The sequence below is a fragment of the Dermacentor variabilis genome, chromosome 2 (assembly GCF_050947875.1).
Source record: "Dermacentor variabilis isolate Ectoservices chromosome 2, ASM5094787v1, whole genome shotgun sequence".
Classification (NCBI taxonomy): Eukaryota; Metazoa; Arthropoda; class Arachnida; order Ixodida; family Ixodidae; genus Dermacentor; species Dermacentor variabilis.
The window spans coordinates 112505081-112532291 of NC_134569.1; the positions used below are offsets into that span (position 1 = coordinate 112505081).

Sequence of the window (27211 nt, forward strand, 5' to 3'; positions counted from 1 at the left end):
CTGCGTGCAGGCTTCGGTGCCAGCTTCGACATGCAGCGCGAAGCTCACGCTGCACGCGGACGAGCGACGTCGTAATGTCGCCGTTACATTGCCGCTTGTATCGATTAGGCTGGAGCCAAGCCTGCATTCCGATCGGAGCCGTTACGCAACCCAAAACTCCGAGGAGGGCTGGCAAGAGGCCGCCACTGCGCCGACTGGGTTGGTTGGCGGGGAAGGGACGCAGCAACGCGCCGCAGCGCACGGCGCGCGCAACGTGACTGTCCGCGAGGCCATTCACGTGACGTCGCCGCCGTCCTCCAATGGGGGCCTACCTCGGCGTCGGGTCACGTTGAAGACGTCGTGCTATGCCGTTAGCGCGTCGTGCGATCGTTGTGTCGCTCTTCCGCCGTTCAGCCGCAGCAACATGATGTCGCCCGGCGCAGCGCCGCATCACTGTTTCGCCGCGACCGCGAGCACCGGTTGAGCGCGTCTGCCTGCACGTCGCAACAGCAGCAGCACTGGGATCTAGACCTCGGTTCAGACACCGCAAGCCGGCCCATGGGCAGGGGGACCAGCTGCCGGGATCCAGCAAGGCGTCCGTCGTGATGGCCGCCATGTCGCATGCTCCGGCGCCGCACCATCAGCAACAGGTGACGTCCGTGGGCGGTGGCGGCAACGGCGATCGACACGTGGTGCACTGGTTCCGCAAGGGACTGCGGTTACACGACCAGCCCGCGCTCAGGATGGGTCTTCAGGGGGCGCGCACGTGCCGGTGCGTGTACATTCTGGATCCGTGGTTCGCTGGATCATCCAATGCCGGCGTCAACAAGTGGAGGTGAGTGGCACTGCTCTACCAGCGCTACGAGTACTGCCATGGCCCGCTTGCGATGGAGCGTCCAACGCCGAGCCAGAAAGTGACGCGATTATGACGACGGGACGTGCACGCGGTTCGTTGCGCAGGTTCCTCCTGCAGAGCCTCGAGGATCTGGACGCGCGGCTGCGGAAGCTCAACTCACGCCTGTTTGTTATCCGCGGACAGCCGGCCGACGTGTTCCCCAAGCTGTTCAAGGTACAGGCTCCTTTATTTCTCGCCGACCGAGGGGCTTTAATTCGAAGAATAAGGCTACGCTCGTGCGCCCAACAACTGATATTGTTAGGCGCCCACCGGTTGATACTTACTGACACCACCTGCGCCTACGCTCGTAAGTTTTCGGTACCTGAGTGGGACATAGCGATACGTTGCGGCCGAGGCGTCCAGCGGACGGAAGAACCGTGCATGTTTGAGCATCGCAGAAACGTATTCAAGTTTCGTGACACTTTCCACTTGATGAATTTATGCTCGCCTTTTTAGTCTAAATTATTCAATCGGTACTATGCTGCTTGCGCATATTTGCGAGGTTAATAATGATTAGATAGATAGATAGATAGATAGATAGATAGATAGATAGATAGATAGATAGATAGATAGATAGATAGATAGATAGATAGATAGATAGATAGATAGATAGATAGATAGATAGACAGACAGACAGACAGACAGACTCGGCATAGACGACTACTCAAGTGCGCACACTGTCTGCATCTGACCGCCACTGCTGTACCTTTACTGACTTTCGGATCGATAAAATTTGCTAAAGCTGTCGTGTAGAGCTAGACGTCCACGCCGTCTGCCGGAAGCACAGCGGTGGCTGTGAGGCAGTGATAACTTTTTAATTCGCGAACTACTAAGGCAGTGTCACATCTTATGCCGCGGTGCGTATGATATTGTACATCCCAGCCACGTCATGTGCAGGTTGCACGCCAGTCTATATTGCGTGGGCCGAGTGTTCCCAACGGAGCAAAAGCAATGAAACGCATGTTTTTAAATCCCACTCCAGCCTTTACGCAACTTCTTCCAGCCATCTGACGTAGCAGTACTGCGCAAGCACAAAGACCGCATCTTCTAGCACAAACGCGCGAGGAATTTCAGTCGGAGAGAATCTGAACAACGCGTTCCGGCACATGGTAAAGGCCCATTGGGTGGTCCAAAACCCGGCCTCCATATATCTTGTTCATCATTTATTTCATAGTAGACACGGAGCAGCGTGATACGATAGGGACCAAGAATGAGAAGACACCATGCACAGAGCTAACTTTCAACTAAATGTTTTTTATTCGATCGCACGTGTCTTTATACAATGTCAGGGGATCGAAAATAAAACCAAGGAGACAAACATAAAGATACAGTACTGAACCCACACGTTTCGTCACTGTAATCACATCGCACCTGGTCATGCTTAACGCAATGATTCTAGATACCTTTCTCAGATAAGGCCAAAGATGGAAAGCTCGCACATTTTTATTTCATTTCGTAGATTTTATAAGCTTCAATTATCTCACGTGTCATTGTGCCTCGGGCCCTGCTTAGAATAGTCGTGTCTTTGTATACAAGAGTATTTTCGATCACCTGACATTGTATAAAAAACAGGTGCGATCGAATAAAACATTTAGCTGAAAGTTAGCGCTGTATATGTATTCTCATTCTTGGTCCCTGTCGTATCGGGCTGATCTGTGTCTACCATGAATCCGAACCAACTAGCCCGGCAACGTGCCCCAGCAAACATAATTCATTCATTCATTCATTCATTCATTCATTCATTCATCCATTCATTCATTCATTCATTCATTCAACCATTCACTCATTCTTTTTGTTTACGTGCAGAACGTTTCGCACAAGAGGAAGGTGTCGGACTCGGGCGTCCTGGCGCTATAGAGCAGATCACTTGAAAAGTGATGAATGGACATAATCCATGGCACCTGCATGATTGCATTCGTTAACCGACTATGAAGTGCGAAATGCTTTTGAACGCATACAAAAATATGAATAGAAAAAATTACTCGTTGAAATCTTTTTGGAATCGGGGAGAGAGCCTTGTACTTTAACCGTGTGATCTCTAATTGTGTTCATTTTGATGTGATCACTATGTCTGTGCTACTTTGACTCCTTTGTAATCGGGGCAGCGGGTTCGTCAAGTTACCGCAGCTTTTACCTGCCGCTCCTCTATCGGCTCAAGATGGATGGATGGGTGGATGGATGAAAAAACTTTATTAGCGCATTAGCGCGCAGCGGGCCGCTCCCGCGTCGCGGGCCCGTTGGACAGTCCCTAACTGTTCTTCGAGGTTGGGGCTGTGTAGCACCGCATCCCAGCGTGAAGAAATGTTGCTTTCATCGCCGCGTAAGGCGGGACATCGCTAGAGCACGTGAGGTAAGTTCGCTAAGTCATTGCATAGTGCCCATGCATTTGCTGTCTGAATTTCGGGGTACATATTATGAAGTAGGGGGTTTGGGTATGCCCCCGTCTGTAGAAGCCTTAGTGTCAAAGCCTATTGAGCCTATGTCTATTGAGTTTGCAATGTGGGAGGGGGTAGATCCTCCGAGCCAAGTAAAAGTGCTTAGTGATTTCGGTCTACGAGGAAGGAGAGTCCCGATTGTCAGTACCCCCGGCGTCACGCTGCCCGGTAGCTACGCGGTTGATGATCCCTCGCGCAGCTCCGTGTGCCGACTCATTGAGGTTGGGCGGGGCACCCTCGATCTGTCCCATGTGGGCTGGAAACCAGATCAATGTGTGTGGCTTGATCTCCTTGCTTCCTAGTATCCCTAGAGCCAGCTCGGATATGGTTCCATTGGCAAATGCCCTAACAGCTAATATCGAGTCACTGTAGATTGATGTCCTCTTGTCGTCCAATAAGGCCATTGCTATTGCAGCCTGCTCTGCGATCTCAGACGACGTCGTCCGAATCGAGATTGCGTTCGTTATTTGCCTTTCATGATCTGCGCTAACTACAGCGAAGGCCTGTCCGTCGGCGTAGCGTGCTGCGTCTACGAAACTGTTCTGTGAAGCCCGTTCACGAGCCTTTTCCAGGAGAGCCTTCGCGCGCGCCCGACGTCTTCCCACGTTGTGTTCTGGATGGATGTTTCGTGGGATCGGGCGACAGTGATGCGGTCCCGCTGCTCTCGAGGGATGCTGCAGAACTTTGTTTTGATTACTGTCGGGGTAACGCCCAGCTCCTGCAAGGTGTGTCTTACAACTTGTGTGTGTCTTCCAACTTGTGTGGTAGATAGCCTGACGAACTGGGCCCTCTCCTGTGCTTCCGCTATTTCCTCTAGCGTGTTATGCATGCCAAGTTGAAGTAAGCGTTCCGTGTGAGTGTATATGGGGAGGCCGAGCGCTCTCTTGATTGCCTTCCTGATTAATGTGTTGAGCTTATCCCGCTCCGATCTTTGCCAGTTGTGCATGGCGGCGACGTAAATGAAATGACACATTACGAACGCATGTACCAATCTCACGAGGTTATCTTCTCCGAGGCCTTGCTGTCGGTTGGCCACTTCTATTTAGCCTGATAGCATTGTCCGTCTTCTTAGTGAGTCGTAGCACTGTCTGGTTGTTTGAACCACTCGACTCTACCATCATGCCGAGAATCCGGATAGCATCCGCCCTCGGAATATAGCCTCCGTCGTTTGTGCGCAGTTTTACGTCGCATTCGGCGAGTGGCTTCCATACCTTTGTTTTCGGGCCTCTGCGCTTGGGTCGATAAAGTAGCAGTTCCGACTTGTGCGGTGAGCACCGAAGGCCGGTGGGCTGAAGGTATCTCTCGGTAGCATCAATCGCCTCTTGCAGGGCAGTCTCTACCTGTCCGTCACTACCTCCTGTACACCAGGTGGTAACGTCGTCTGCGTATATGGTATGACTGATACCGTCGATAGCAGAGTGTCCTGGATAGACCAATCATGACGAGGTTAAAGAGGGTTGCGGATATGACTGCACCTTGAGGCGTCCCCTTAGACCCCAGCTTGATCATGTCTGAAGTCAGGTCCCCGATCTTAAGGGTGGCTTCTCTGTCTGACAGGAAAGATCTCGTGTAGGAATGAAAGTGCTTCCCCAGGTTAAGGCGCTAAATTGTGTTTTAAACGAACGAGTGAAGAATGTTATCAAAGGCCTTTTCCAGATCTAGACCTAGTATGGGCTCTCGTGTCCCGCGTATTACAGTCAGTAATGTGATGCTTGATGAGCTTCATCGCGTCCTGCGTCGAGAGTCCCACCCTGAAGCCGATCATGTTGTGTGGGTAAATGTCGTGGTCCTGCAGGTAGCGTGAAAGCCTGTTTAGGACTACGTGCTCAGCAACCTTCCCCACGCACGACGTGAGCGAAATCGGGCGGAGGTTATCGAGGCTGGGCGGCTTGCCTGGCTTGGGGATGAGAATGGTCATCACCATCATCATCATCAGCCTGGTTACGCCCACTGCAGGGCAAAGGCCTCTCCCATATTTCTCCAACAACCCCGGTCATGTACTAATTGTGGCCATGCCGTCCCTGCAAACTTCTTAATCTCATCCGCCCACCTAACTTTCTGCCGCCCCCTGCTGCGCTTCCCTTCCCTTGGAATCCAGTCCGTGACCCTTAATGACCATCGGTTATCTTCCCTCCTCATTACATGTCCTGCCCATGCCCATTTCTTCTTCTTGATTTCAACTAAGATGTCATTAACTCGCGTTTGTTCCCTCACCCAATCTGCTCTTTTCTTATCCCTTAACGTTACACCTATCATTCTTCTTTCCATAGCTCGTTGCGTCGTCCTCAATTTGAGTACAACCTTTTTCGTAAGCCTCCAGGTTTCTGCTCCGTAGGTGAGTACTGGTAAGACACAGCTATTATACACTTTTTTCTTGAGGGATAATGGCAACCTGCTGTTCATGATCTGAGAATGCCTGCCAAACGCACCCCAGCCCATTATTATTCTTATTATTATTTCCGTCTCATGATCCGGATCCGCGGTCACTACCTGTCCTAAGTAGATGTATTCCCTTACGACTTCCAGTGCCTCGCTGCCTATTGTAAATTGCTGTTCTCTTCCGAGACTGTTAAGCATTACTTTAGTTTTCTGCAGATTAATTTTTAGACCCACTCTTCTGCTTTGCCTTTCCAGGTCAGTGAGCATGCATTGCAGTTGGTCCCCTGAGTTACTAAGCAAGGCAATATCATCAGCGAATCTCAAGTTACTAAGGTATTCTCCATTAACTTTTATCCCCAATTCTTCCCAATCCAGGTCTCTGAATACCTCCTGTAAACAGGCTGTGAATAGCATTGGGGAGATCGTATCTCCCTGCCTGACGCCTTTCTTTACTGGGATTTTGTTGCTTTCTTTATGGAGGACTACGGTGGCTGTGGAGCCGCTATAGATATCTTTCAGTATTTTTACATACGTCTCGTCTACACCCTGATTCCGCAATGCCTCCATGACTGCCGAGGTTTCGACAGAATCAAACGCTTTCTCGTAATCAATGAAAGCTATATATAAGGGTTGGTTATATTCCGCACATTTCTCTATCACCTGATTGATAGTGTGAATATGGTCTATGGTTGAGTAGCCTTTACGGAATCCTGCCTGGTCCTTTGATTGACAGAAGTCTAAGGTGTTCCTGATTCTATTTGCGATTACCTTAGTAAATAGTTTGTAGGCAACTGACAGTAAGCTGATCGGTCTATAATTTTTCAAGTCTTTGGCGTCCCCTTTCTTATGGATCAGGATTATGTTAGCGTTCTTCCAGGATTCCGGTACGCTCGAGGTCATGAGGCACTGCGTATACAGGGTGGCCAGTTTCTCTAGAACAATCTGCCCACCATCCTTCAACAAATCTGCTGTTACCTGATCCTCCCCAGCTGCCTTCCCCCTTTGCATATCTCCCAAGGCTTTCTTTACTCCTCCCGGCGTTACCTGTGGGATTTCGAATTCCTCTAGACAATTTTCTCTTCCATTATCGTCGTGGGTGCCACTGGTACTGTATAAATCTCTATAGAACTCCTCAGCCACTTGAACTATTTCATCCATATTAGTAATGATATTGCCGGCTTTGTCTCTTAACGCATACATCTGATTTTTGCAAATTCCTAGTTTCTTCTTCACTGTTTTTGGGCTTCCTCCGTTCCTGAGGGCATGTTCAATTTTATCCATACTATACTTCCTTATGTCAGGTGTCTTACGCTTGTTGATTAACTTCGAAAGTTCTGCCACTTCTATTCTAGCTGTAGCGTTAGAGGCTTTCATACATTCGCGTTTCTTGATCAGATCTTTCGTCTCCTGCGATAGTTTACTGGTGTCCTGCCTAACGGAGTTACCACCGACTTCCATTGCACACTCCTTAATGATGCCCACAAGATTGTCATTCATTGCTTCAACACTAAGGTCCTCTTCCTGAGTTAAAGCCGAATACCTGTTCTGTAGCTTGATCTGGAATTCCTCTATTTTCCCTCTTACCGCTAACTCATTTATCGGTTTCTTATGTACTAGTTTCTTCCGTTCCCTCCTCAGGTCTAGGCTAATTCGAGTTCTTACCATCCTGTGGTCACTGCAGCGCACCTTGCCGAGCACGTCCACATCTTGTATGATGCCAGGGTTAGCGCAGAGTATGAAGTCTATTTCATTTCTAGTCTCGCCGTTCGGGCTCCTCCACGTCCACTTTCGGCTATCCCGCTTGCGGAAGAAGGTATTCATTATCCTCATATTATTCGGTTCCGCAAACTCTACTAATAACTCTCCCCTGCTATTCCTAGTGCCTATGCCATATTCCCCCATTGCCTTGTCTCCAGCCTGCTTCTTGCCTACCTTGGCATTAAAGTCGCCCATTAGTATAGTGTATTTAGTTTTCACTCTACCCATCGCCGATGAGAATGGTGTTGGCCGATTTCCACATTTCCGGGACTTTACCACTGATCCATGCTTGGTTAATGATATCCGTTAGGCATTCGATGGACTTCTCGTCCAGGTTCCGTAGAGCTTTGTAATCTTGTCCGGACCCGGAGCCGATCTGCCGTTGAGGGCGTGGAGCGCCTGCCTGATCTCCTCAATTCCGAATTATGCGTCGAGGTCAGGGTTCTCGGAGCCTTCGTAGTCAGGGGATGGTGGTATAGGGCCCGATGCGACTGATAGGTACTTCTTCACGAGTTTGGATAAAATTTCCTTGCTCGAATATTCTCGCTTGGCTGTGTGTAGAGTGCGCGCCAGTGTGTTGCGTTGTTTGGTTTTATAGTGTTCGTCTCGTCGAGGAGATGCTTTAGGAGGTTCAAGGTGCCCCCGTTGCGCATCTGCCCGTCGATCGAATTACACACCTCATCCCATCGCTGTTTAGAGAGGGCTTTGCAGTGTTCCTCTATAGTTATGTTGATTTCCGATATCATTTTCTGAGCCTTCGGTTGAGCCGTTGTCCTTTCCACCTGGCGAGGAGGGACTGCTTGGCCTCCAACAGGTGAGCCAGACGACTGTTCATCTTTTCCACTGGGAGGTCGGTACATACCTCTTTAGTGGTAGCTTTGATGTCGTGTCTAACCTGTACAACCCATTGTTCGAGGCTAGGCTTGTCCTCACTCTCCGTTCGCTCTTCTCTAATTTTGCGAAATTTGTCCCAGTCTGTGTACTCAAAAAAGATCAGTCGTTTCGAAAAAAGCTCGCGGGACACTGAACAGCGACGATAGGCGAACCGAGTACGACACGCAGGAGTCAGGTAGACCAGACAAGAAGATTGGATCCCTGTACTTTGTCATTTCAAACCCGCGTCCATCCTACAGCGAGCGAAGGTGACCATCTAGCCCACATTAACTCACTAGCTAGCTCGGCACCACCAAGAAAGTTTAGAGGGCGGGACGCCTCCCTCCAGAAAGACCATGTCGTTGCAGTAACAGCGACGTCAGCGTATAGTTGTGTAGAACGTTTAAAATCTCCTTAAGCTCTGGGCAATATGAAAAGTTAGGTCTCACACAAGCATTGAGCCTCAAGGATAGGCACACTGACGCCGGCGACGTCGCGAGCGTTAATACTGTCACGCCGCGCAGTACGCGGGTACAAGTTAAAATAAATTATGGGGTTTTACGTGCTAAAACCACTTTCTGATTATGATCGAGGCACGCCGTAGTGGGGGACTCCGGAAATTTGGACCACCTGGGGTTGGTTCTTTAACGTGCACCTAAATCTAAGTACACCGGTGTCTTCGCCCCCATCGAAATGCGGCCGCCGTGGCCGGGATTCGATCCCGCGACTTCGTGCTTAGCAGCCCAACACCATAGCCACTAAGCAACCACGGCGGGTGGGTACAAGTCACAACAGTTGCACGAAGGAGGCTTCTTGTAATCTGATGAGCGCCCCAATCTGATTACTGATGCTTGATTAGTTAGAGCACGTCATTCAATGCAGATCGCCCTCTAAATATATAAAAAAGAAATGCAATTATATTTACACCCTGTGCCAGATATGCACTCTATACACTAACCTCGTACTTACTGATACGAGTTTGAATGCAGGGAGTCCGGAAGTGTGTATTGAGGGTGTTGCAGGAGCTGGGGCTTATTTTGCCCATGCATACCTCCTTGGTGGTTCGAAACCCAGATTTAATTTATTGTATCAGAGTGGAGGGGGGTGGGTCAGGCTATCAGGGCTAGAGCCCCTCCCCCTTCTTTACGCTTCCAAAGCCCCTGCTCGCACGGACGGAAGGCGGGTATGACCGGCGCGCACTCAACTGACATGCAGGAATGGCGCGTGACTCACCTGACGTTCGAGCAAGATCCGGAGCCGTACGGCGCGATTCGCGACCAGAAGATCACCGCGCTGGCACACGAGATGGGCGTAAGCGTGGTGTGCGAACCGTCGCACACACTGTACCCGCTGGAGCGCATCCTGGAGCGGCACGGGGGCAAGACGCCGCTCACGTACCGCCAGTTCCAGGGCGTCGTGGTGGACATGGAGCCGCCGGCGCAGCCCCTGCCGGCGCCCGAGACCCTGCCGCGGACGCCCATCGACGAGGATCACGACGAACGCTTCGCCGTGCCCACGCTCGCCGAGCTAGGCAAGCCAGAGACTGTCCTTTTGGCGCCGCGGCCGGCTGCTACACAACGTGCCGTCTATATGCAGGTTTTGACATGGACAGTCTCAAGGCAGCCGTGTGGCCCGGAGGTGAAACGGAAGCATTAGCGCGGCTAGAGCGACACATGGAACGCAAGGTACGCCACTCTTCCACACGCCGCCCCGACCGTCCCAATGGGAACCTTTGGTTCATTAATGACCCGCGCTGCAGCAGGCGTGGGTGGCGAGCTTCGGCAGCCCAAGGATGACTCCCAAAGCATTGCTGGCCAGTCAGACAGGCCTGAGTCCGTACCTGAGGTTCGGCTGCCTGTCGGCCCGCCTCTTCTACCACCAGCTGGCGGACCTCTACCGAAAGGTAAGTCCGAAATAGTGCCTCACGAGCTGACTCTCCAGTGTCTCAAGCTGGCGAACGGCCCTTTGGCAGAGCACTATGCACGTTTGCGTGCAGATAAGGAACTCGAACCCGCCGCTGTCGCTTCAGGGCCAGCTGCTGTGGCGCGAGTTCTTCTACTGCGCGGCCACGCGCAATCCAAACTTCGACCGCATGCACAACAACCCTATGTGTGTGCAGATACCCTGGGACGTCAATGCCGAAGCACTCGCTAAGTGGGCCAACGTAAGTCTCGCGGCGGCAGCTGTATAAGCGAATATGCACTGATGACGACAGTGTGAACAAAAGGATCGATGGTCGAAACACGATAGTTTGAAGGGGCCATGAACCACTGTTTAACGAAGTGGAGAAATGCATCTGTCTCGTCCGCATTTCCTTTTTTTTTTTTTATCGCTGCGAGCCCGGTACTTCCCAGTAACGAAGGGCATGCGCGTTATTAGCATGACAGCATTCCCGACAGGAAAGTAGCGGGCGCGGCGTTTTCAAGAAAGGAAACGCAAGCAAGGCAGATGACGATTACACACTTTAAAGAATGTTTACACCCTTGGAGGTGTAAATCTGCCACACAACGATAATCGTTATCTGCTCTGCTTGCGTTTCCTTTCTTGAAAACTCGGCGCTTGCTACTTTCCTGGCGAGAAAGCTGCGTCACATTGATAACGCGCATGCCGTTCGTGACTGGGAAGCACCAGGCTCGCGGCGTTAAAGAACACTCTTAAAACGGTTGCATCCTTTGGGGTGTATATTTGTCCCACAACGATAATAGTCATCCGCCTTGCTTGCGTTTCCTTTCTTGAAAACTCGGCTCTCGCTACTTTCCTGTCGAGAAGCTGCGTCACGCTGATAACGCGCATGCCGTTCTTGACTGGGAAGTACCGGGCTCGCAGCGTTAAAGAAAGGAAACGTGGGCAAGACAGATGGCGATTACTGTTGTGGGACAAGATAAGCCCTAAAGGGTGTAAAATTTTCTAAGAGTGAAAGGAAACGGGGGCAAGACAGATGACGATTATCGGTGTGGGTCAAGATAAGCCCCAAAAGGTGTAAATTTTTCTAAGAGTATATATACTGAAAAGAGGGCGTTTGAGAGAAAGGTGACTTCGCGCTCCGCTTGCGAGCTCAATGCGCTGCGCAATACTGCAAAACTTGGCTGAGATGTTCAAAGCACTCTAATGCAATATTACACCCTTTTGCCACAACGATAATCGTCATCTGTCTTGTCCGCATTTCCTTTCTTTAACGCGGCGAGCCCGGTACTTTCAAGTCACGAATGGCATACCCGTTATCAGCATGACAGAGCGTTCTCGACAGGAAAGTAGCGAGCGCAGCGTTTTCAAGGAAGGGAACGCAAGCAAGACAGATGAAGATTACTGTTGTGCGGCAAATATACACCGTGCAACTGTTTTTAGAATGTAAAAGTGCAACGTGCAGGGTCCTGAATATTTGGCTGCCTGTGTTAAAAAAAAAAAAAAGAAAAGATTTCGCACTCACCGCTGCACTGTTCTTGCTAAAATTTTGCAGAACGATCGCATTTTGTTGTCTACTTTGTTTAGTGTAACACTTGGCACGATTAGTCGCCTGTCTTTTAAAACAAAAAATGAGCTGTTTTCGCCTATGGGAAATATGGCGTCTGAAAAGCCGGCCCTGACACAGACTTGTGTCGCCGCCTGCCGGCAGCAGCAGGAAGGAGCTGCTGTCGCGTAAACGGCAGATTTCAAGATGCTGTTTCGTCTGCGAAGCAGCTCCTTCCTGCTGCTGCCGGCAGGCGGCTACACAAGTCTGTGCCAGGGACGGCTTTTCAGACGCCATTTTTCCCACAGGGGAAAGGTTTCTCATTTCTGTCTTAAAGAACAGAAGACTAATAGTGCCAAGTGTTATACTAAACGAAGTAGACAACAAAATGCGATCATTCTGCAAAATTTGAGCCAGAACAGTGAAGCGGTGAGTGCAAAATTTTTTTTTCAACACACGCAGTCAAAGATTCAGGTCCCTGTATGCTATCCGCTGACTATGTACTCGTATTTTCACCAAGCCCGAAGGGTGGCTCAGGACCCTTTTAACGTTAACATGTTTCGACTATGTCCTTTCCTTGCACATTTTGTTGCTGGGAGTTTTCGCTGCAGACTTCTATTAGTGCCCAGAGTGGTGGCATGAAGGAACAGCAGTTCTGTTCCGCTCACATGCACATTCCTTTTTTGTCCCATATGCACAGGGCCAGACAGGCTACCCGTGGATCGACGCCATCATGCGACAGCTACGTGAAGAGGGCTGGATCCACCACGTGGCGAGGCACGCAGTTGCCTGTTTCCTGACACGTGGCGACCTCTGGCTTTCCTGGGAGGAGGGCATGAAGGTCTTTGATGAGCTGCTCCTGGACGCCGACTGGAGTGTCAACGCGGGCTCCTGGATGTGGCTCTCCTGCTCGTCCTTCTTCCAGCAGTTCTTCCACGTATACTGCCCCGTGCGATTCGGACGCAAGGCTGACCCTTCGGGAGACTACATTCGGTAAGCATGCCTGTGCACACGTACTCGTATACTCTTACTTCATCGTGCACGACAGGCGCAGTTAGGCTACATGCATGATGCATGGTGAGGCGCCGACAAGGTACAATAAGAATACTGTTTCACGTATTTGGTTTGACAGGAAACCATCACTGACAACAATGACATTCTATGGATATTCTATGGACATCCACTACCAGGACATGGATATCCTTGGGATATCCATGTCCTGCCAGGAAAGCGTTCTGCCTTCCGCTGCTGGCATGAGCCACGGCCGCGGTAGAATGCAAGTGCTGCTGTGTGTGTGTTGTGCACACGCATACTACAAGCGGACTAGTGTTCCTGCTGAGTTGCTGTTTGTATGCACTGGTCTGAGTGAAACTGACAGCGACCGTTAAGGCAACGTCTAATATTTCACTGGGGGCCAACACCAACAGTTTTTCGTCGGTTTCATCTCGTGCATCACCGAGGTGCAATGCCTCCGATTCCGCAGGCGCCGCTCCTCATCACGATGTGAGAAGTCTAGAAGCTGCGAAACCAGCAGTTGCCTTGCGTGCTGCATCGCACCAACTTGTCGTATCCACGTGCACTAAGAACACCACCCGAGGAGTTCAAGTGCAATGCAGAACCTCACTACCAATGCTAATGCCAAAACAGCCATTTGTTTTTCTACAACGGCTGTGCAGATGCTGTGTGTAGTTCGTGCATGTTTTACCTTGATCGTATGATTCGGTCCTATGAGGTCATTTAGCATGCGAGTATATATGTGTATATCTACAAACAGGCGAACTCACGAGCATACAGCAGGGAGGGGGGTCTCGGAGAACATAGGTAGGTCACCCCACCATACTCTGGATTTTTTTTTCTTTTTTTCTTATTTTTCTTGGATTTCTACCCTTAAAATGCTTTCTAAAAGCAAAGTACTGCTATTGATTTTCTGTTGTCTCTTATGTCACAACTGCATGAAATGTTACGAATACATAAATTTCTATGCATTGTAGATTACAAAGAAACATCTGCATATTCTAGTATGTAATTATTCCACAGCAGAACATTGCAATATTTAAAATATTTTGGACAGAAATACGTGAACATCTAAATAAGGTAATACATTTTAATCAAAGCGTCTGCGTCAATTTCAGTCATGCAATGTTTGTGCTCGGCGTACTGCCATTTCATACTATTCCATTGTTTTTATTTTTTTCAAGCTGTTGTTCTCACGATTAAAAAGCACGCCCTACCCCCTTTCAGCCTTTAGTGCTGTTTTTCTTTCTTCTCGGAAAAGATGGCAATTCTACACCTAAACAGAATAAACGTACATTGATTTATCTTTCGATCGATTGCATTTAGAATCGCAGAGCAACATTTGGGCAATGACTATGATAGACATTGTAGCAGGGGCTCTGTATAACTTTTGACAAAACAGGATTGAGTGTGCCGGGATGGGTTAAGTGCATTGAAAATGTATGTAACAGTGGTGTTTACATGGCATACACAAATCATGACTTTGGCAGTAAAAACTTACAAAAAGAAGGAAGACGAGGAAAGCAATTACTTATGTCACTGCTGTGTAGCCACAATTGCATGGTGTAAACTATAGAAACAGACAATTAAGTAAAAGAGCTGTTGAGGGAACAATGTACATACAGATTACTTTGTGACACTAATACTTTGCTGCTTTATTACTATTATTATTTCTACTTTGGTTTGACACATACTGGAAAGGAGTGAAGAATGTTTTTTATTAACTGCAAATAGCATTACTTGCCTACTTCGACCATTTTGACCCTGCTCATCCATCCATCCATTCATCCGTCTGTCCATCCATGATTGTCATTCCGACTCCTCGATCCAGTTGTCATACCGTCGTCATCCTGACATCGGTGCCATATTGTCGTCATGTCATCCATCCATCCGTCCCGTTACGTTGACCCAGTGGTCCAAGTTGTCTAATAGCTTGGGCCACTAGATATGTGATCCTGGTAGAGATGGCGTCTTGGTCGTTGGATCGTCTTCATTGCAGCTTTGTCATCTGACTCTCGTCATGCCGTCACCATCATGCCATCGTCATCACTGTGATCACACAGTTATCATCATGCCGTAGTCGTCATGCTGTTGTTTTGTCACTGTCTACACTTCAGCAACGTTATCCGATTGGCGACATGCCATCATCGTCATGCCACCGTCATAATTCCATAGACGTCATTCTACTGTAATTATACTGTCATCATTCAATCATGATTATGCTGCCCTTGTCATGCCGTCATCATGAGACAGTCACTATCAAGCATCCGTTGTTAGACCATCTTCATCATGCCATTGTCGCCATACCATTGTCACGCTGTTGTTTCACCATATAGACATTACTTCAGTAACATCGTCCCATTGTTGTCATCACATTGTCACACTACCTTCATCAATTCATCGATGTCATTCCTTGTTCGTAATTCTATTGCAATCGTGATAATGCCACCGTTTTCATGCCATCATCGTCATTGTGTTGTCATCAGACAGACTCTTTCATGCATCCATTTTCATACCACTGTCATCGTGCCAGTATGGTTGTGCCATTGTTGTCATTCTGACTCCTTGATCCAGTTGCCATCATACCGTTGTCATCCTGCTGTTGTTGTTACACCATCGCATAATACTGTTATCAGCATGTTGTTGTTGTCATGTCATCATCATTATATTATCTTTGTCATTCCACTGATATCATTCATTCTTCGGCAATCCACCGTCATGACGCCGACGGCAAACATTTCTCATCATGCCGCCATGCTCGGGGCAACCTTGGCAAGCAAGTGGCATAGCAAAGTGGCACGATAACAGAGCATGTGGCATATAGCAGAAGTAATGAAACAATGAAAGTCTCAGAATTACCGCTACACGTGTTCAATAAAAGTGGCTTCAGGAATACCGCCTGTCGCTGCATTGCTTGTATGCTATTCACATTATTATCGACAGTCATCGTGAGACGAGTTCTGCCGTAATTTTTTTATTTGCCTTGGATGCCACATTGCATAATATGGAAAATTAAATTACACTAAGCATGAAGGTCCATTCTATGCAAACACTGCTACAGAGACTTAGGAAAAGTATTGTAGCTTTCTCAAAATTCTGCTCAAATTTCAATACTTCTGCGTCAAGCATTTGCACATACAGCTGTCGCTTCCCTGGATTGGATAATGCGGCCTACAGCCACTTTCAGATTGACCAACAAATTGCTATACGCAGGAAGTATGTGCCAGTATTGAAGCACTTCCCCAACAACTACATCCACGAGCCTTGGACTGCGCCGGAGTCGGTGCAGGTGGCCGCACGATGCGTCGTGGGTCGTGACTACCCACTGCCCATGGTCAACCACCAGGTCGCCTCGCACGTCAACCTGCAGCGTATCCAACAGGTCTACCAGCAGCTCACGCAGTGTGTCAAGGCACCAGGTACAACCACTTTTTGTAAAACCTTGTCAGGAGATGGGCTCAGAATGTCTACTGAATGCTGCTATCTCAGGCTTAATATGATAATTTAATATTATTTTTTGTGCAGCTATGTAAAGTTTGCATGCTCATGAAACACTGAATGAGTTTACACATATATAAATTTTGAGCCGAGCCTGCCTGTAAGTGCACTTATGGAATGGCAGAGACATGTATGGCAGCTGTGGCAGCACCATCTTGTAAACCTTTCTTCAACCACAATGCCTCAAAACCATTTTCGTGCAATGTTGTTATTGCAGATGGGGTAAAAAAGAAAGAAAAGAAAAATAAGACAGATATGAAAGAAAGGCCAGGGAGGTTAACCAGCAAAAAATCCAGTTTTCTACCTTACATAGGGGGGTGAGGGAGGGGCTCATAGAGAGATAAGAATGAAATATATACAGACAGAAATAGACCACATACACATCATCATTACTGTTCACAGCACAGGATAGCAGTATTCTATCGATTATTGCTGGTAATGCATTTGCACCATCAAACGTAACCATCTCAAAATGGCACTGCTAGCACAGCTGTGCACGTCAATTTGGTGTTACATATTTCGTAAGCTGCAATCCACAGAGAGTTATTTTTTAAACTCATAATTTCCTTTGTCACATGCTTGATTATATATGTGATTAGTCCGTATCAAGCCCTTGATGGCACTCTAACAACTAAATAATTGCATACTTATCCCTTCTAGTCTATTGCCAACTCGTAGACAAAATATTTTTTTCTTACTGTTGAGATAAATACACAGACAGCTGTAGGAATGCCTGTAAATAAAGTGTACTCCCCGCTCTTTGAGTGAATACTGCTCATTGCGAGAGGCCGCCAGTGCCCTTTTGGCAGCTTCATACTGCAGCTGCTTCACACAAAGCATTTTAGTGCTGCCATCTTGATCTGTCAATGCTGCTGTGTGCTATATTTAACAACCACATTAATGATACTGTACTGCAGTTGATTTGTATGCACGAAACTGGCTGTACAGATGCGTTCGGTGTTTCATGGCCATGTTAAATTGACGCCACTTCACACAAAACAGAAATCGTTTCGGTAGCAACCCAAGATGGCGGCAATGCTCGTGTACTGCAAATCCCATATATGACCGGATACCACTTTCATCACTCAGCTTCAAGACCGTTAGTGCCAAGCTTGGTGCTGGCTGTCTAAGGGCCCAAACGAGCCCTATGTAGTTTAAGAAGTGTAACGAGCTACGGGGCATTTCCCATTTTGACAACAGCAAGCTCGACACCAGGTGTATTGTCTTTGCCAAAAGTTTAGAAGCCACTATACAAGCAAACAGATCTGGAGTCATGACATGCATTGTGGCCTCGGTACAACTTTGACTGCTCTAAAGTAGAAATTGACAGGTAGGTGTGGTCATTGCTCTTTTTACTTTGGAGCACTAGGTGGAGTTCTACATGAGTCTGGCCACAGGACCCACCAGCAATGCTTGTAGCTTGCAGTGTTGCTTTTAATTTTGCCAAGTGCCACCAGCACTGGCTTACAGTCATGCTGAGCACCTGACTTGAAGTAGTGCACATTTAAAGCATCTGCACCTCTTGCAAAGACAGCAAGTGCACCTCTTCGTCAAAACATTAATAAATGTTCTTTAGAGCCTCAATTAACTATACGAATAGCATTTGTGATTTATAACCAGTGCCACTATGCAATTAGGGTGTTTACGCTACGAACTTTTCCATGCCTCAGCTCTGTGAGACACCCCCTCCCACTATGCCTACTTAGCAAGACACCTACACCAAACTTGGAGAAAGAGACAAAGAAGCTAGGTCCTCATGCTACACTCGAACAAAATTAATGTGATAGCATTATCAGGCCACCCAGGCCTTTGACTGCACTGCCCCCAGGCCCGCCCCACGTTACAAACGACAAACCACATTACGCTCCTTGCGAGGACAAGCATTGTGCACTGGTGTCAGAATTGGCCAAACAATTAAGTCACGACCTTTGATTATACAGTATCCAGGATTGGCCTAGTTTACTCGACTGGACATGACACACCAAGCCCCAGGGAGGTAATGAAAGCTTCACTTTAAAATATGAAAACTGTTCGTGAGTTCTACTTTGTCGCAATGGATACATTCAGCATAGCGATAAGACATGCAGTGAGCAGCAGCATGGCTATTTTCTTTTCTGGCTATTTAAGTTTTCTTTTTTGGTGAGTAACATAAAACAAGAACGTTCACTGCGTGCCACGGCTGATCAGAGGTTGCAGCGCTGCTGGTGGTCTCGGGCCTTTTCATATTTAGTGCCGTGGAACAAGGTATGATTTTAACATATATTGTTACCATTAAGCTGAATTGATTAAATTAGGGGCAGTCAGCAAATTTAATACAATAGCACTATCAGGCCACCCATGCCTTTGATTGCTATTTGTCAAGACTACTTTTTTTATTCGCTAACCTTGCTTTTGTACTTTTCTCATGTGCACAGCTTCTTTTTTCTTTCTTTAAGGCTATGATTCCTCAGATAATGGGCGGGCTGTTTATAGCTGAAATTACTGCTTTGTTGCAGTTAATAAACAAGAGTGCTTTACTTCTTTTTTAGTCTGAAGGTGGCAGAGGTCTTATCAAAATGAAGGAATACGTCACTGAGATACTGTGACACAACTAGCGCAAAGGGTTTTATGACGTAAGTAAGTTCCCCTTCCCGACTTCTACTCGCACTGGTGAGGCAGTCAATAAACTGTGGACATACGTCAGCGCATGGCAGAAGGTGTCAAAATGACACCGGCCTCCCTAAACAAGCGAAATGAGAAAAAAAAGGCTCGCAGTTCTGTACAAAAGTTTTGCCCGATTGCGATAGCGAATTATTAGACAGCTGTGCGAAGTAAGGATGGTAGTTTTATCGACCGTATAAGCTTGTAAACATGAGCTTACTAATTAACTTAACAAGCATAGCATTATGCACGCACAGGCTTATTCGATGACCACTGACAGTTGCTATCAAAACGCTGGCGTGAGGAAAAGTGGCAGCGAGCAAATTGACCTTCGTGCTGCCTCTCATTTCAATGCAAACCAGGCGGCGAGAACAGAGTGCACATGAAGCTATCAGCCCTCAGTGAACCTAGACTCTGTATCCATCGCAGATTGCTTACAAGATAGGGCCCAGGCAGCCGTAATTAGCTGCACCGTACGGAATAGAAACCCCCCTCCTTCCAGCCTTCCTCTTTTGTGCGCGCGTGATCGAGCCACCATCCTCGGCTGACCCTCGCATACTTACTCTTGTACCCACAGCATATGGTGCACGGCCATGATGTTACCGCACTTTGACTTTATATAGAACATCATGGCGACAGCTGAAATGCACCTGGAGTGTCGATATAATTGCTATCGCAATAAAATCTAGACCTAATGCAAAAGTTGGAACCTCTCAGAAATGAAGGTTTAGTAAAGCGAATAATTACATGCCATACAACTTTAATGACAATGCTACATTTGTGCTTATTTGCATCCTATGCAATGTAATCTTATATATACAATGCTTACGTTGTGTACTGCAGAGGCTAGGACATTAACCTCATGCAATTCTTGTATTTTTGCACCATATCATTCACAGGCAAAGAAAGTTTTGCTTTAGAAAAACAGTATTTCCATGCAAGCCCTGAACCGGAACATCCTAACATCATTCTACTCACTGAAGTGGCTCAGTGGCTATGACATTCTGGCTGCTCAGTACAAGGTTACATGTTCTATTCTCACCTGCACAGGACACAGCTTGACGGGGCTAAAATGCAAGAACTTTCGCTTTCACTTTATTAAATTAAATTATGGGGTTTTACGTGCCAAAACCACTTTCTGATTATGAGTCGCGCCGTAGTGGAGGACTCCAGAAATTTTGACCACCTGGGGTTCTTTAACGTGCACCTTAATCTAAGTACACGGGTGTTTTTCGCATTTCGCCCCCATCGAAATGCGGCCGCTGTGGCCGGGATTCGATCCCGCGGCCTCGTGCTCAGCAGCCCAACACTATAGCCACTGAGCAACCACGGCGGGTACACTTTTACTTTATTACCTTAAAGGCCCCACCGTGGGGGTTATTACATAAGGGGTGGGTGTACAAAAACGAAAACACGTTGCCATTCAGGATGAGTAGAGAGCTCTTACAGAATCAGTGAAGACATGTGGGTTGGTGATGGCCACAATGACATGTGGAAAAACGTTCCAGTTTACAGTAGTGCGTGGAAAAAAGAGGGCAAAAAGGTGAGAGTATGGAAACACGTTCCAGTTTACAGTAGTGCGTGGAAAAAAAAGAGGGCGAAAAGGTGAGAGTATGGGGTTCGGGGGTGAGCAACGCTCGTGTACTTAGGTTTGCGTGCATGTTAAAGAACCCCAAGTGGTCAGAACTAATCCCCCCCCCCCCCACCGCAGTGCGCCTAAGTCCCACCGTGCAATTTTGCAACATGAAACCTTATAATTTTTTATAGAGCACAGCTCTTAGGCGCCCATTCCTGCGGCGAGCATTGGCACCGATGATGTCCCTAAACCGAGTGAATGAGCACAGAGAAGGATGAAAGCGAACACGGAGTGCAGCGGGAGATGAAAGACGGCAATAACGAAGAGAGCGCAGAGAAGAAAGCGGAGGAGGGGGGGCACAGCAGAACCATGAGGTGGAAAGAGGAGGAGGATGGTACGGCGAAAGCATGAGAAGAAAACCATAGTTCTGTGCAAGACAGGCTTTGCGGCAACGATGACTACGAGGTGGCACCATAGTAGTGCGTCGTCTATATGGAAACAAAGCGCTGCATGAGCAGAGGTTGCTGTGAACCATGCCTATGTGTCACTGACGTGCTGCCTCTTGTGATTTCCCGACAAGCCAGGCAGCAGCACCACACTTCACTCCGTTTGCAATGTGCCGCATGAGACAGATTGTCCATGTCATCCCAATATATCGCAGAAAGGAACACATACAGAGGTGCACTCGAATTTCACATTAGGGAGTATCGTAAATCATCGGTGAATTTTAAAAATTTCATTAACTATGATATGTAACAAAGAACAATAACTATCCTATTCAATTTCACTTCTACTGCATGATCTATGGCAAATTTTGTGCATGTGATGGCACCTTTTCAGAGTCAGTGTTCCTTCAGAGTCAGTGTTTCAGAGTCAGTGATATAGAGAAACACTATTCAGAGTTTGAAAAGTGTGACAATGGTGATGCAAAATTACAGCAATGTCGACTTATAATGTACTAAGGGCAAGGTACTGCCGGCCTTCCATCACATACCTGCCACTTTCAAGTCGGGAAGATCAATGTTTAGATGCTTGCTACGTGAGCACAACACAAGACATCAGGGTGAAAATTGCAAGATTTTGAGAAAATCTTATGTAAATACTAGTAGAAGTAATAAAGGTGCTTTGGTTAAAGCCTCAAAGCCAATGGTCATTATTAAAGTTTGCAAATTGCACATAATGTTGCAGCTCAAAGCACCAGAGTGTTCCCAAAATTTATAAATGATTGCTATACAAGAAAATGGGAAGTGATAGCAAATTTAGGCTTTGCACAGAGCTTGGACAGTTCCTTTAGACACTCAAGGTTCCTTCAAAGTGTTGCAGGTACAATTGTAAGTACTTAAATAAAGATGAGTACAATGACCTAGTGCACCGAAGCTTACGGCCACCAGCGGTGTGAAGCTGGGGAGCAGTTAGAGAAGCAGGGTTTGCCCAAGGTCATGTCAGAACATGGAGGCACTCAGCTAGTAGTGCAATGTCTGATGTCAGATTTTGGCGAGGTCTCTCACCGACAGCTGCTACGAAAAAAGTTGCACTGGAGGAGTGGTGATGGGAGGTGTTGGGCCGCTGTGTCAAACAAATACCCGATATGCCTCGTAACTTTGGCAAACTTTAGTGCTTTCGTGAAGCAGTCCTTGAACACAATGTTTTTGCTGCCTTGATTGTACATTTGCTTGATTACACAAGCACGACAGCTGAGTGGTCACATGACACTGACCATGGTCAGTGGCCATGTCGTGAAAACTTTTGGATGAGCCTCTAACATCCATTGTTGTGCAACTTGACACATCTGCCACACACGGCCAGAGCACCACCTGAATTTATTGACAAGTTTGGCGAGATATTGTTGTGTGACTATGTGCTTCCCTTCTTTCTTCAGGCACCATGCTTTTGTTTTCTGTTGAGCGCATTTTTGCACACATTCTATTGAAACCCAATGTGGCGTGCATGCAGGCCTGTTCCCGAGCCTGCCATCAGCCTCCCCCACAGAGTGCAACAAGCAAAACAACCACTTTATCAATGACCGCAAGCTCAGGACCAAGAACTCCAGGGTACTGTGCCACAACATATTGTGCTTTTTTGGACTGATCTAAAATGGGCCAACCAATGTATGCCTGGTGATCGAATTATACAGCAGGTCGAATTAAACAATACGCATAAAAATGTCAAAACACACCACCGATTCATTTGGCAATATCTTCCAGAGCCTAACATGCCCCCGAATCAAATGTGCACCCAAATTCTATGTGTGCAAGGTAGAAAATTAACGTAAAAATTACATAAAAGCTTCTAAACGGAGAAGAAATCTAACACGCACACAATTCTTTAGCAAGAAAAATATGTGCTGCACAACAACGGCCGGTTTCTTAAACCCAACTTCGCCGCACGGTCTCAATGTCAATTTCGCCACAGTATGCTCATATTGTGCGGAGAAGCATACAAACGCCGTGGAGGCGGTGACGGTTTAGTATCAGATTAAAAAAAAAGAACGCATGTGCGTTCGAATCAGGTAAATACCGTAGTTAGTCATTGTGAGTTACGGTTATTACTTGAAAATCTTGCCAGGGCTGGCCGAAGATAGGCGTTTTCGACAGGTGGTGACGTGTTTTCAACACATACACTGTCCCTTAAGCTACACCGAGACAGACGCTGCCACTAAAAGCGCCACTACTGAGGTCACCATTCGGGTCAGGTGCATGCATGCTAAGTGGCCAAGTTCGAATTATCCGGCGGAGGTCAATTTTAGCATCGAATTAACGAATGTTGGGCCCATACAAATGCATGAACGCCAGTTGAGACCTTTGGTCGGGATGGAATTAACCGGAAAAAAAATCAAATTAACTGGAGTCGAAATAACGCAAGTCCACTGTTTATTTGAATATGATGCATACCTACGAAGCTGTTAACATTAAAATTAGTAACTATCCCGCACAAAGAAGGGAGAGAGGGGAGAATAGCATGGTTATACAGCTCTTGTGGGATAAATATACATAGTTTATTAATTGTGCCCCACGTTTATGAATGGAGCACACATACAAGCAGCAGTATTATTGCTAGAACAGTGACTGACAGAAAACACACTATTTTTAAATCACAGTGACTTTTTCAGCAAGATTGCTGTTGCTATTTCGCCTGCTGCAGCAATTTATCTGTACAAACTTGCTTGAGGGAAGAACTCTGTTCCGTCCTTTCAACGTAAGACGACTCTCAATGGTAGGTTCAGAGACTGATGAGCGAAATGTTTCCACAAGCATAATTTATTCATTGTAATATTAATAAAAATTTGTAAATTGAGCTGAAATTCGCAAACTGTATGGAAAATTAGGGAGAGTTGGCACGTATGCATGATGTAGCAACTCATCACAGAACGATGTTGCAACCCTGCATGGTACGTGGAAAGTCTAAAGTTGCCTAGTTGAAATTAACAAACTGTAGTGAACTAAAGGTGGTAAGCACAAAAAAGTGACAATGTTAAAGTGCAGCCTTACAGAAAAGTCTCACATAGAGTGCCTGCACCGGCCTATAAGGATGGTTTGTGTCCATGACATGACCTATACTCGACTTCAAACTATGCTGTGCTGTAAGGACCTGACTCGCTTGTCGGCTGATGCTTGTGTGATACCTTAAGGGTGTGTAATGTGGTTGGAATCAAACAGAAGCGCTGCAGCATGCAATGTCTTATAAATAGTAATGTGCTTGTGCGAGTTATAACTGGTACAAAAATCAGTAGCTTGCTACAGAGCAGGAGTCTATTAGTGTATAGTGGCGACAAATAGCAGAGCACCAACGCCTGTGTGTGTGTGGTTTATACCTGCAAGACCTCACAGTGCAGAACAAGTTCCCGAAGCTAAAAATTTTGACACTGTCTCTGTTGGGTGCGTTAAGCAAAAAAATATGATGACAAAAAATAATGTACAGTATTCGCATGAATAGCGTATCCGGAGAAAGCTTAACAATAAACAAGAGAACCAATAATACTATGTACATTATTATAGCACAAACTACCAATACATGACCAAGTGTTACCGTGGCCTGAAAAAAGAACATTTTAGCATAATGCTATGCGCCTGCAAGTTTGCTGGGAACCGCACAGATGCACACTGTGGCAACGAATTGTGCTTGCAAAGTGCTATACTGCTTTGATACATCGCCTACTTCACTTCCCCCCAAACCATGCTCTGCTCCCTTTCCCTTTGCAGTGCTCTCGCTTCCCTGCAAGACCAAGTCTCCTTTCATGCATATGCATCTGTATTATTTATATGACACTGAAAGGCTAGCTTTTCAGTAGAGCTCGCTCACCCAGTGGTAGAGACTGCCACCTGCTGAAGCATGAGATTATAAAAAGAAAATTCACTTATGGTTGGGGCATGCTTCTGAGCTATTATCCATGAAAAAAAACTTCATGGCCCAAAGTGTTCTTGGCCAGACTTGACATAGTGCCATGCAACAGCACTACGATCATGGGCAAGGACAAGGTACCGATCTATTTTTAGGGCCAAGAAGTCTACTAAAACTTATACATGCTTGCACATGCTTGTACACATCCAAGTACAGATGCTTGCACATCATCTAAACGCTGCCAAGCAGTGTCACTGCAGTGCTTTGCATCCAGTCTGGACCACTTTGGAGTGGAAATTTTCAGAACAGGCAAAAATGTTTTCAAGTTGGCAACAACAGTAAATGTAGCCATTTATTTGTGCAAATTTAATATTAGGCTAAAGTAAAAGTGTTATGCCACAATCTTTCACTGAAGGTTTCGTGCAGTTGTCCGCCATGGAAAGTCACCGTTAGCATCTTTATAATGCACAAACAACATCTGCATTAAAGAAAGGGGGGGGGGTGCATTCTGCGTTGCATCTGTGCAGTGCACAACCACTATCAGGTGACACAAGTAAACTTCACTCGAAACAAATATGCAGGCGAGCATTACCAACTTGACTGCAATTGCATATCTTGTTGTTGCTGTATGCAGCAGGAAGATGAAGAGGAATCCATGGAAGGTGTGGTCTAGGAGGTCATTTCCTGGCACAGCACTGCTGGGACCCTGAACTTCTGACTCGCCACACTGCTGCCAACTGGGCTTCATATGCATGGGTCCAAACATGTGCTGGCCCAAGCTCTCTACTTCGGACGTGTGAATCGCACCCGGATTTGATGCAAAGACTTTGTGTAGCATATTCTTTATGACAAAAAACAGCCTTGCAAGGTACCAAGATGTTGTTGCTATGACTTCTTCACAGGGATATGAAAGCACCACATAGTAGATTTCGAATCGAATATCAAGTATAAGAAAATTTATCACAATGTTTATAGCTTACAAATTTTGTGCCAGAAAATATGGTGCTTCACATGCTCAGCAGCCTAATAGCATTTTACAACAAGAATGTTGCAAGCTATCGGTAACTAAAGTATCTAGCAATCAAGATGTACACTATCGTCTAATCTTAAAACCAAATTAGTATGCCAGCACCAATTACAGCTGAGTTCTATATGAAGGTCTGGAAAATATTTTTTTTTCTTAATAGAAAATCCGTTGAATAGACTCAAGTACTCTTTGTTGTCTGAAGCTGAAGAAGTAGTGAAGCTATATTGTACTGAATACCTTGTAAAATTTTCAGTTTAATAGTGGACTTCTGTTTTATGGCAATTTCTTTATTGCATAGAAAGTATTCTTTACCCATTTTGCTCCAATACATGGACAGTTTTTCCTAGCTTTAATGGCAGGTGGGTTTTGCGTGTTATCATCAGCTTATGAAGGTCAATCTACATGATACACAAAAATGCACATCATGTGACTTGGTCACTGCTTCACCCATAGACATCATCGGAACTGCACAGGTCAACTGCGGTCGCACTGATAGTGAAAAGCAAAGTGCCTTTTCATTGCCGGGTTCAACGTCAATTGCCACCTGTCAAAGGCTCTGAAATTGGGAGGGCCACGGCAAACTCGCGCAACCCATTCACCCCATTACATTTGTGCATTCCATGCGATATGAAAGTTTGTGCCACATTTGCCAAATAGTTGTGCGGCAATATATACAGAAGGGATAAGGCACTACTCATGTACACTATCGCCCACAACCTAATCTAAATATAGTGTTTTAAAAAACCATTGTAGCGTATTCTGCCAGAACTCGAGCGAATAAACTTGGCTTGAAATTTATAGCTCTATAAAATATAAGTTGATAACATGCAATGGAACCACATTTACCATGCAACAAGCAACTTTAGTTGCTTTATTACACTTTATTTCAATGGCACTTGATTCCAATGGTTGACTTTTCAGGCATCAATTTTAGTACTGTGTTTCGTTATATAAGTGAATGCGAATTCTGTCAGGTTTTGTCTCAACAAGTAGGGTATTCAGCACAACGCAACTATGACATAGAATGAGTCCAGCAAGTTGAGTTGCGATACCTCTCTTTTCACTCCTGGCGAACCGGTGTAGGGCTAGAAAGAATATAAAGCAATGACTATGAAAGCCGACACTTATTAAATTTTTCTACCTCTTGTTAAGACTTTGCAGATTTCATTCACTAGCATTGCAATTTTCGGAATGCACTGTCGAACGCACAGCCATTTGCTGTGTATGCGGGGGAAGCCATGCAAGAGTGAACGAGAAGGATGCTGGCTTGAAGTGCACCATCCTCCAGCGTGCCCGATGTTAGAGGTCACGTGATCAAAACATAGCTAGAGTGGGAGCGGGGGTTGGGGGG

At 46.7% G+C, this 27211-nt stretch overlaps 2 protein-coding genes across 7 annotated transcripts in view; one reads left to right on the forward strand and one right to left on the reverse strand.

Moving 5' to 3' along the window:
- Window positions 1-115: 115 nt before the first annotated feature.
- On the forward strand, window positions 116-25704 carry LOC142572568 (cryptochrome-1-like). Of its 5 annotated transcripts, none has more exons than XM_075681770.1 (10): window positions 116-814; window positions 940-1048; window positions 9535-9850; window positions 9916-10004; window positions 10079-10222; window positions 10439-10483; window positions 12468-12760; window positions 15995-16200; window positions 22449-22546; window positions 25468-25704. In XM_075681770.1, exons 1-10 carry the CDS (start codon window positions 585-587, stop codon window positions 25504-25506), a joined length of 1569 nt encoding a protein of 522 aa, XP_075537885.1. In that variant the 5' UTR covers window positions 116-584; the 3' UTR covers window positions 25507-25704. The 5 variants fall into 5 exon arrangements, with proteins under 5 accessions (XP_075537885.1, XP_075537883.1, XP_075537880.1 ...); XM_075681768.1 differs by having other exon boundaries at window positions 117-814; window positions 10316-10483; window positions 25471-25704; XM_075681765.1 differs by having other exon boundaries at window positions 118-814; window positions 10316-10483.
- Window positions 16027-27211, reverse strand: part of GluRS-m (putative glutamate--tRNA ligase, mitochondrial) — a 54259-nt gene continuing 43074 nt past the window's right edge. Inside the window, exon 13 of one of the 2 annotated variants that reach the window (XM_075681772.1) lies at window positions 16027-16145. In XM_075681772.1, the coding sequence (XP_075537887.1) occupies window positions 16141-16145 (5 nt within the window). In that variant the 3' untranslated portion in view covers window positions 16027-16140. The remainder of the gene's footprint in view (window positions 16146-27211) is intronic. The other variant, XR_012826105.1, reaches the window with a different exon arrangement.